The sequence below is a fragment of the Heterocephalus glaber genome, unplaced genomic scaffold (assembly GCF_053883595.1).
Source record: "Heterocephalus glaber isolate CG9 unplaced genomic scaffold, H.glaber_assembly_v1.0 deba00000818, whole genome shotgun sequence".
NCBI lineage: Eukaryota > Metazoa > Chordata > Mammalia > Rodentia > Bathyergidae > Heterocephalus > Heterocephalus glaber.
Window position 1 is genome coordinate 15,179,581 of NW_028258164.1, and position 11,009 is coordinate 15,190,589.

Genomic DNA, 11,009 nt, shown 5'->3' on the forward strand with positions numbered 1-11,009 from the left:
GGTGGACAATGAAGAAACATTTATTCAACTAAAGCAGAGTCATTGTTGCTGCAAGAGGCTCTGTACCTGGAAAGGAGAGAGGAAGAGAGGGAGGTGAAAAAAGAATGACGATGGGTCTTGCACACATGCTGCTCCCCTCGAGGAATATGAGCATGATGAACTGTGAACACGGGCTGAGAAAAATACAAAAACAGAGGAAAGGAGAATAGAAAAAGGGACCTAAACTCTTTTGCCTCCCCCCTCCCCATGCCCTCTCAGCGCATTGCATGTGAGTGTGGGCGCTGCTGAGGGTGGAGCCCAGGGGTGCACCCGAGCCACACCCTTCGTCCTAGAGAAATTTAAACTGAGAAGGCGACTGGCGTTTCAGGTTCAGGGTTCAGCCCTAGGCCCCACTTGGTCTCCCCTGCCCTGACCCTGGGTGGCCGCTTGCTTCTCCCTCCTGGCCCACATGTCTGTCTGCAGCTGGTCAGCATCTCTTCCTCCCCGGCACTGGGAATGGGCACACAGGTGTACACACCACGTGGCCTCCCACATCTGCAACCTGAAAGACCAATGGGCCCGTGGACACCATGGGAACCTGACAAACAGGCACCCGCTGACAACTGGCCCAAAGGCAAAGGCGGGCAGCACATGGCTGGTATCCCACAGGGCTGCAGCGACAGCGCAGCAAGAGAAGAGAGACATCAGGGTCTCTTAGGCCCTCTCAAGAGCACAAATAAAAGCCAGTGTAGCTTCCTTAGCCATTGACCCTTCTTTGAAGTGGGTAGGGTTTTTAATTATTTATTTCTTTGTTTTGTGGAACTGGAGGTTGAACCCATAGCCTTCACACTGCGTCAGCTACATCCCTAGCCCTTTTCTTGGTTTTTTGAGACAAGGTTTCACTATGTAGCTCAGGCTGGCCTTGAACTCACTATGTAACCCAGGCTGGCCTTGAATCCTTCCTTACCCTCTTGAGTACTAGGATTACAGATGTGTGCCACCACACCCGGCTGAGACAGGGTATTCTAAATTTCCCAGTCTAAGCTTGAATTTGTGATCCTCCTGCCTCCTTTCCCCAGAGTATCAGGATTACAAGGGTGTGCTACCACACCCAGTTTATATAGTACCTGGTTTTTGTTTGTTTTGGTACTGGGGATCGAACTTGGGTCCTTGCACTTGCAAAGCAGGCGGGGCCAGCAAAACCACTGAGCTAAATCCCTGGCAACCACACCCAGTTTAAAAATGTTCATCTCATTCCTCTTCATCTTTTTTGAAATTTTTTTTTTTTTTTAGATAGGGTCTCACCCTGTAGTCCAGGCTGGCCTTGAATTCACAGTGATCCTCCTGCCTCAGCCTCCCAAGTGCTGGGATTACAGGCCTGTTCTGCCATGGCCTACCTAATTTCCTCTTCACTGCCACCAGTTTAAGAAACTCTCAATTCTGCTGCAGAGGCGTACAGACCTCTACTGCTGCACAAAGAGGCCTCACTTTGGCCAGTTGGTGAGGCCTCCCCAATTCTAACCATTCTTCTATGACCTCATTCCTACCACTGGCTCCATCTGTGGCTTTGTGATTTCATCAGTGAAGGATCCAAACTTGGCTACTGAGACTCAGAGCCCCCAGGAGCACAGCTCCTCTACAGAATCGGCTTGGGGGTGGCCTTAGGACCACATTCTGTAGAGCATCTTCAGACTGAGCTGGGTGCCTCTCTGAGTTGGGCCCAGGCTCTACACAATAGACACTTGCCTTGGTTTCAACTGCCTCTGAGAAGCTTCATCGATCGCCATGAAGTGCACTCCTGCTGCTGATCCACAGCGTTCCTTGCAGCTGCTGGTGGCCTCCTTGTTCTGGAACATGGGCAGCACAGCCCCGCCGACCTGGAGCTGCCCAAGCAGCTGGGCCCTGCCCCATGGAGACCCACAGGAGCCCGAGAGGGGGACAGCAGCACCTGCTGAGCACCCTGGTCTTGGTGCAGACCCTAGCCAATGTCATCTGGCCTTGCTACGGACCCTTGGGGCGGCAGAAGTTCCTGGTGACCACTCACGGGGACACTGTGTGTACGGGCTTGGCCGCTGCCATCCTGCTGGCAAAAGCATTACTGGAGCAGGCTGAGCTCCTGCTCAGAGCTGGCCTGCCCTGCACCCAGCTCTAGGGAGGCCTACAGCACAGCCCTGGCAGAGGTCATGGCCATGCTCCCTTCCCTAGCCATCCAGGCCCTGGGGCCTTTGGAGGATCCATACTGGGCCCTCTGCTCTGTGATGAACACACACTCCCTGGCCCACTCGGACCACCTGGCCAAGCTGGTAGCCCACGCATGCTGGGCCAGCAAGGAGCCCAGTGGCAGCTTCAAGCCTGAGTGCATTCGGCTGTGCAGGCTGTGTGGGGGGACGCTGTGGGACTCCTGCCTCCTCCCAGGGCTTGCCATAGCTGCAAGCCCCTGTGGTCAGGTGACTACAATGTCATCAGGGGCCAGGGTGGCCCTCTTCACTTGCCACTTTGGTCCTGCTAGTCCCAATGCCCCTGCAACTGCCTGTCTCTATAGCCTCAAGGCCCTTCTTATATTCAAGAGAGAAACAATGGACTAATAGAAAAGCAGGTGGCCTAGCTGGCAGACTCGAATGTCAACGTGGCTGTCAAATGGGGGGATATGGATAAAGAGACCCTTGCCCTGGCTGACCAGCTGGGCATCATGGTGATTTGGGCTGAGTCAATCTCGGAGGGAAATAGTGTACCTCAGTGAGGTGCTGGGCACCCCTCTGCTGACCAGCCTGCTCCCCCGACTGGAGCCTGGGCAGTGCTGGAGAGTTCACACACAGGAACTGGGGGACAGCAAGGCCGTGGTGTTTGAGTGGGAGCATTCAGGTGCTCCTGTCCTCACCCTGGTCCTCCGGGGGTCTACAGCTGAGGGACTTTGGGGCACAGAGGAGGCCACCTATCATGGCATTGATGCCTATGCCCAGCTCTGTCAGGATCCCAGGCTGCTGCCGGGAGCCGGCACCACAGAGATGGCTCTGGCCAGGATGCTGTCAGAGAAAGGGGGCAAAATGGATGGGCCACAGGGGGCCCACCTTCCTGGCATTTCCCCGGGCACTGAGGTCTTTTCCTAAAACCTTGGCAGAGAATGCAGGCTTGGCTGTCCCAACCGTGATGGCAGAAATGAGTGGCATCCACCAAGCAGGGAACTTCCTGGTGGGAGTGGGAAGTGAAGGGTTACTAAATGCTGCCCAGGAAGGCATGTGGGAGCTCCTCGTGGTCAAAGCCCAAGGCTTCCGTGCAGTGGCCGAGGTGGTGCGGACACTCGTGACTGTGGATGAGTTTGTGGTGGCCAAAGTGAGCCCTAGCCACCAGCAAATCTCAAACCTGGAGTCCAAGAAGGCAATAGAAAGCCTGTCCCCAGCCAGAAAAGAAACCCTTATGACAGACAAGAAGCAACATCCTCAACAAAACAGGACTGCCTGCCGAGGAGGGGAGGCCCCCCACCCCACCCTGGAAATGCATGTTTACCTTATTTAGTCCTTCCACATTGGGTGCTTTTATTATTTTAACTGGATGTTTTTGTTTTGTTTTGGTACCAGGGATCAAACTTGGGACCTTGTGCTTGTGCTTGTGCTTGTTCGGCAGGTGCCAGAACCACTGAGCTAAATCCCCGGCCCATTGTTTTTGTTTTTGAGACTGAGTCTCACTATAGTTCAGGCTAGCCTGGAACTCATTATGTAGCCTCTTTTTTATTAAGTTTATTGGTACATTTTAGGTATACAAATATGATGATATTCATCATTGGGAATTTGTACCTCTACATGATATATCTTGGTTCTTAGTTTTTCGCCATTCCCCTGCCCTCCCTTCAACCCCTCCACCCCTATTTACAAAGACTTTGTTTCCATCTTTTCCTTTTCTCTTATTTATTCCTTTCCTTTCCCCTGCCCCTCCCAATTCCCCTTCCCCTTTGGACCTTTCCTTCCTATTTGACATTATCTATTATACATTTTGATCCTTATGTACACTTTCAGTTTCTCACACCAGAGAAACTATTCAGTATTTACACACGTGTGTCCTATTTATTTCACTTGAGTATGGCCTCAATGTGCATCCATTTAGCTATAAATGTCTCTAGTTTCTCATTCTTTATGACTGAGTAGTACTCCATTTTATTAAAAAACCAGATTTTCTTGATCCAGTCTCCAGTTGATGGGCATTTGGGCTGTTTCCAAGTTTTAGCTATCACAAACTGTGCCGCTATAAACATAGGTGCACATATATCGCTGTGGTATGATTCTTTTAATTCTTTGGGAACATACTCAGCAAAGGAATAGCCGGGTCAAATGGGACCTCTATCCCTAGTTCTGTGAGGTGTCTCCACACTGACTTCCACAGTGGTTGCACCGGTCTGCACTCCCACCAACAATTCTGGAGCAGGGTTCCTTTCTCCCCACAGCCCTGCCAGCATTGGTTAACGACTGATTTCTTGATAGCAGCCACTCTTTCTGGGGTGAGGTGGAATTAGCCTTTTCTTTTCTGAGCAAGGCTATCCTCCAACTTCCAGTGATCCTTCTGCCTCGGCCTCAATGTCCCCAAGCACCAGGATTACAGGCATATGCCAACAAGCCGTTTTCTTTTTTTCTTTTTTCTCTCCCAGATGCCCAGCTTTTTCTTTTCTTTTCTTTTTTGGTACCAGTGATCAAACTCAGGACCTTGAGCTTTTGAGGCAGGCGGTGAAACCACTGAGCTAAATCCCTGGCCCCTGATGCCCAGCTTTCTTTTTTTTTTGGTACCAGGGATCCAACTTGGTTCCTTGCACTTGCAAGGCAGGCGGCAGAACCACTGAACTAAATCCCCGGCCCTCCAGCTTTCTAATAAGATTTTTTAAATTGAGTACCTGGGCCCTGGAGATTAAAAAAAAAAAAAATTAAAAAAAAGTGCAGTAATCTTTTGCTGACTACTAGGTGAATATTCCCTGCATGATTGTCTAACATGTGAATTTATGTCTCCATGTCTTGTTAGCACTCTAACATCAGCTCCAGCTCACAGGAATGGAGGAATGAATGGCCAGTCCTTTTTTCCCCAAGAAGGGAATATGATTTTTAGACCTTTTCTTTTCTTTCCTTTTTTTAAAAATTAATTAATTAATTTCTTGGTACCAGGGATCGAACTGGGGTCCTTGCGCTTGCCAGGCAGGAGGCGGAACCACTGAGCTAAATCCCCAGCCCTCTTCTCTTTTTTTTAAACAAGGCAGGAAAAGGAGCTGGTGGCAGGCAAAAATTTTTCTGGTGGCACATACCTATAATCTCAGCACTCAGAAGGCTGAGGCAGGAGGATCAGTGCAAGTTGGAAGCCAGCCTGGGCTGCACAGTGAATTCAAGGCCAGCCTGGACTACACAGCAAGACTCTGTCTCAAATAACCAAAAACCAAAACAAACAAAAAACAGACACACAAGCTGGGTGTGATGGCACACCCCTGTAATTCTAGTACTCTGGAAGGCTGAGGCAGGAGGATTGCAATTTGAGCCCAATTTGGGCAATTGAAATCCTGTATCAAAAATTTAAAAACAGGGTGTGATGGCATAGGCCTGTCATCCCAGCGTCTAGGAGGCTTAGGCAGGATTGCTGTGAGTTCAAGGCCAGTGTGCATAAAACCAAAACCAAAACAAAACAAAACAATTGATGCCTTGAGGGAGGGAAATGGGATAAAATAAAATTTATTTTAAAAAACCCAATTGATGTGTTACATACATGTACTAACTCCCCATGGTAAACAGCAAACATGTACTAATAAACATTTATTTTCTTTTTTGTTTTGTTTTTTGGAGACAGGGTTTCCCTTTGTAGTCCTTGCTGGCCTTGAACTCACTCTGCAGCCCCAGGCTGGCCTGGAATTACCACTGATCTTCCTGCCTCAGCCTCCCAAATGCTGAGATTACAGGCATGCGGCACCATTCCTGGTTAATAATCATTTTTATTTTCTCCCTTTCTCTCTCTCTCTCTCCCTCTTCGTATTTTTTGAGCCAGGGTCTCAATATATATTTCAGGTTGTCCCTTGAACTATTTGGAGCAGTTCAGACTTGAACTTGTGGTGATCCTCATTCTTCAGCCTCCCAAGTACTGGGAGTACAGGTGTGCACCATCACACCCAGCTAACATTTTAAAAAACTGAACAATAATTTTTGAAAAATAAATGTAAATGGGCTGGGGATGTAGCTCAGTGAAGGTCCTGGGTTCAATCTCCAGTACTACAAAGAAATATATATAAATACACAGATAAATAAGGTTCCTGCTCAGAGAACATTTTAGGTGTAAATCCAGGACACATATAGGTCAAAACATGTAAAAGTATCTATGTTTATTTTCTTTTTTGTGTGGTTTTTTTTTTTGGTACCAGGGATCGAACTCAGGACTTTGTGCTTACACGGCAGGCACTAGAACCACAGAGCTAAATCCCTGGCCCAAAGTATGTATTTTTTCAACATATATAATATATATATATATTTTGGGGGGGGTACCAGGGATTGAACTCAGGACCTCAAGCTTCCAAGGCTGTGCTGCTGAGCTCAAAGTATATTTTATATGACCTAACTTTGGTGCACAGGGACTTCTCAATAATCTATTTTAGGAGGGCTCACATTGTGACATTTTATTACCATCTCCTTTCCTGCTCCACAGGCACAGACACACACACCTGACACCCCCACACCATGTATCTGTTAAAATTAACATCCAGGAGCCAGGTGTGGTCGTGCACACTTGGGAGGCTGAAGCAGGAGGATCGTCCTGAGTTCGAGGCCAGCCTGTGGACTATATAGCGAGACCCTATCTCAAAAAATAATAATAATATTTTATTTGTCCAGGATGCCGTACCTGGACAAAGGTGTGGCACACACATTCACCTGGTCTATGCTGAGGGCTTGAGAGGCGAAACCGCCAACCAAACCAGAGACTCACTGGAGATGCAGAGAATGCTGCTGTGTGGCAGGCCCTGCAGGGGAGCTCACAAAGCCTGTGTCCTGGGCTCGTGGAGCCTGAGGTCTGCCCCTCCTGCACCCTACAGGAGATGCACTGGGCTTGGGGAGGAGGCCGGTGTGGTAGTTTTTTTTGGGGGGGGGCGGTGTACCAGGGATGGAACCCGGGACCTTGCGCTTGCGAGGCAGGCGCCTGAACCACTGAGGTAAATCCCCAGCCCAGGAGGCCGGTGTGGAGGGTGCTGTGGGCAGAAAGTGTGCGCATTTTCGGTTTCTGTGCATGTGCATGTGGGTGTGCGCGTGGGTGCAAGGTGCTGGGGTGGAATCTGGGACTTTTGCCTGCCACTGCACCACACCCCAGGCCCCTGGGTTTCATTTGAGCACCCAGTGACAGCGTCTTCTGTCTTACAACTATCTTTAACGTTTTTTGTTTTAAAACTCGACCCAGGGCCTTGCACTAAGGTGCACATTTTGAGTCTTTTTTTTTTTTTTTAATACTTTGGGGAATGTATAGCCTCCAGAAGCAATTCCCATCTTTTCTCTCTCTCTCTCCTTTTTTTTTTTTGAGACAAGGTCTTGCTATGCAGCCCAAGCTGGCCTTGAACTCACAGTGATCCTCTTGCCTCAGCCTCCAGACTGCTGGTATTACCGGAGTGCACTACCACACCCAGCCTTCAGCCCTATTTCTTCTCTTTTTTTTTTTTTTTAAGGGGAAGGGGTTTATTTGGCTTACAGTTCTTAGAAGTTTCAGTCCATAATCAGCTGGCTCCAAGGCTGGGATGGCAAACAAGCACTGCAGAACAGAAACAACACAGCGGGCACAAAGCAGGAAAGGTAACATGAGCAGCCCTTTCCTTTACATTGTATTTTGAGATGGGGTCTCATTAAGTCACCAAATTACCCAGGCTGAACTGAAATCCTCTCTGTCTCAGCCTCTGGAGTGCTGGGATTACAGGCATGTACCACCACACCCAGGTTGCGTTTCACTTTCCTCCTCATCTGTAAGTGGCCTCTATGCATCCAAACAGATGACTCAGACATCAAGGTTTTTTTTCCTTCTTTTAATTATGGAGAAGTTAATCAGAACTTGACCTCTTCTGGCCACAATCCAGTGTTTCTAAGGTTTAGGATCGAAGTCTCCCTCCAAGCAGGGAAGGTTTCAATTCTCCAAAGGCCTTGGCCTCAAACCTGGCTGTGTGTTCTCTTCTAAGACAAGCTTCTCTTCATTTCCAGCAGAGCCAAGAGTTCCAGAAATGGCAAATTAGTTGGGTGTGGTGGAGCACACCTGTGAACCCAGCATTTAGGAGGTTGAGGTAGGAGGATCTCTGTGAGTTTGAGGCCAGTCTCCACTACATGGTGAGTTCAAGGCCAGGCTAAACTATACAGCAAGACCTTTGTCTCACAAACAAAAAACAAAGTAAAGCAAAAAATACTGCAGTCCCAAAGAAAGAAAAGTTATCCATGAAAGGAAGTGTGGAGAGGGTACAGGAAACAATACAACACCCCAGTAGGGCCGGGGATTTAGCTCAGTGGTTCTGGTGCCTGCTTTGCATCTGCCAAGGTCCGGAGTTCGATCCCCAGTACCAAAAAAAAAAATAGGACAACAATACAACACCCCAAGAAAGATCTGTCAGTGGTGTCCTAGTCCTTTCTCCACTTGTCCGACCTGAGTCCCTTTGCAAGAGTCCCAGCTCACAGAGCCCACAGTGACAGAAGCTGTATTTCCAGGCCAGTCTAAGTGCAGAGGTGAAGGGAGAAAAAGAAAGCCAAAATTCAAGAGGAAAAAAGAGGGTGTGGTGGTTACACACCTGTAATCTCTGCATTCTGGAGGCAGAGGCAGGAGGACTGCAAGCCTGAGCCCAGCCTGAGCAATTTAGTGATTTAACGGGAACTTATTTATAAAACAAAAAACTTTTTAAAAAGTCAGGGATATAGCGCAGTGCAAAGGCCCTGAGTTTAATCCCCAGTACCATAAAAAATATTACACAAGTTGTTTTTGTTTTGTTATAAAAGTTTTTTTTTTAAATGGGTCTTGGACCCAGGCATGGTGATAACACACCTGTAATCCCACCACTTGGGAAGCTGAGGCAGGACTGTCAAGAGTTTGAGGCCAGCCTGAACTAGATAGCCAGACCTCGTCTTTAAAAAACAAAACAGGGCTGGGGATTTAGCTTAGTGGCACTGGTCCTGCCTGGCAAGTGCAAGGTCTTGAGTTTGATTCCTGGTGCCAAAAAGAAAACAAAAAAGATTCTTGGGCTGGGGTGTAGAGCACTTGCCAACATGAACAAGGCCCTGAGTTCCATCCCCAGCACTACAAAAGAATTGAATATTAGAAATGTCTCTACTGGGCCTGGGATTTAGCTCAGTGGTGCCGCGGCTGCCTGGCAAGTGCAAGATCCTGAGTTCGATCCCCGGTACCAAAAAAGAAAAAAAGAAATGTCTCTACAGCCATTTCTTCTAATTCACCAAATGCGTCAGAAAGGTAAGGTGGATCCCAATGAATTTGGAGATTTCCTCTGCACAATGAAAATTCTACCTAGGCTGGGCTCAAACTTGCCATCCTCCGGCCTCAGCCTGTGCCACCACACCTGGCTTGGAAACCTTCAGTTTCAATTGTTTTTATTTGTTTTTGAGACAGTCTCCCTATGTGGTCTAGGCTAGCCTTGAACTCCTGGGGGGGCCCCTGCCTCAACCTCCTGAATGGTGAAATTACAGGCACCACACCTGGCCAATTGTTTTTTGTTTTTGTTTCTTTGAGACAGGGTCTCGCTATGTAGTTCAGGCTGGCTTTAAATTCAATATGCCTTGAAAGCCCAAGGTCCGGAGTTGATGCCTGGTACCAAAAAAAAAAAAAATTCACTATGTAGCACAGGCTGGCCTTGAACTCATAGCAATCCACCTGCCTCAGCCTCCCACGTGTTGGGATTACAGGCATGTGCCATCCAGCAGGGACTGAGAGCTTTTAGCAGTGACAATGTATGATGTGCCTATATCCCTAAAACTAGGATGACACAGGCAGAGGTGGGCGGAATAGGTGCTGGGAGGTCACTAGACTTCATCAAGCTCGCACTGCCTACTTGGGGGAGGCTTGGAAGGCATGGTTCTCCTGACCTCAGCAGGAGAGGCCCAGGGTGAGTGATGAGAAAGATACGATCTGGGGTGCAGGGGGAGCTGGGAAGAGTGTGGAGGGGCCCTGAGTTCCGTGTCCTGCCCTGCCCCATGGGGACATCACTTAACAGAAGCCAGGACTAGTCAGAGGACACCAGGACTCCTTCCCTCCCCCACTCAAAGCCTCTGCCAGGCACAGATTCTCAGAGCTGAAGAGGACCAGGGGCCACCTGGCAAGTGTGTGCCCACCTGAGCGATGCCACTCTGTCACCAGCTGGAGAAGTGGGCAAAGGGGTGGCCTTCAGGCAACTGACAGAAAACCTGTGTCCCCCTTTCTCACAGCTGTACCTATCTGATCTCATCTCAGCAGAACTCAGTAGGAGGACACTGTGGTTCCCCTTTGATCACTGTGAATGTAGGCAGCATTTACCTATCAGGGTTTCACTGAATACCTGCTTGTGTCCTCCAGACACAGCTCTGAAAAATCAGAAAAGGCCCTTGCCTCCCTGAGCTCAAAAGGCAGCCAGCAGCCACTAGGAGCTAAGAATGGTGACTTGGACTGTGCTTAGAGATAAGAAAAGGGCCTGGCTGGGGGCAGGGAGGGGACCTACTTTAGCTTCAGTCTCAGAAAAGCCTCCCTGAGGCGATAATGGAGCTGAGTAAGGTGAGGAGGTAAGCACGTGCTGCTCGGGGTGGGCCAGAAAGGGCCAAAGCAAAGACCTCGTGGCAAAATGACGAGGCCCCAAAGCTATGGGTGTGGCTGGAATGGAATGAAGGTCAGAGCTTCGGGAGGCTCCTACCACGAGGCTGAGGGCGGCTGGAAAGGCTGCTCTGCTGTTCCCCTGGCTATGCCGGCGCCACGGTCCCAATAATCACCCTCGGGAGTCAGCCTTGGCTTCACGTCGGGATCTCCCACTTAGACATTTTAGGAAAGTTACTTAGTTTTCTCACGTTAAACCAGGTTTCTTC

The 11,009-nt window shown here is 49.1% G+C and overlaps 1 protein-coding gene across 1 annotated transcript; it reads left to right on the plus strand.

The window, feature by feature from the left end:
* Window positions 1–1,787: 1,787 nt before the first annotated feature.
* Window positions 1,788–6,283, plus strand: Cct8l2 (chaperonin containing TCP1 subunit 8 like 2; the record flags this gene model as incomplete). The annotated part of the gene is given in 6 exon segments (XM_087207713.1): window positions 1,788–1,881; window positions 1,884–2,128; window positions 2,130–2,556; window positions 2,559–2,683; window positions 2,685–3,038; window positions 3,040–6,283. Coding segments are annotated over 6 exon segments (1,698 nt in total), but the record flags the coding sequence as incomplete, so codon positions are not given.
* Between the last annotated feature and the right edge of the window lie 4,726 nt (window positions 6,284–11,009).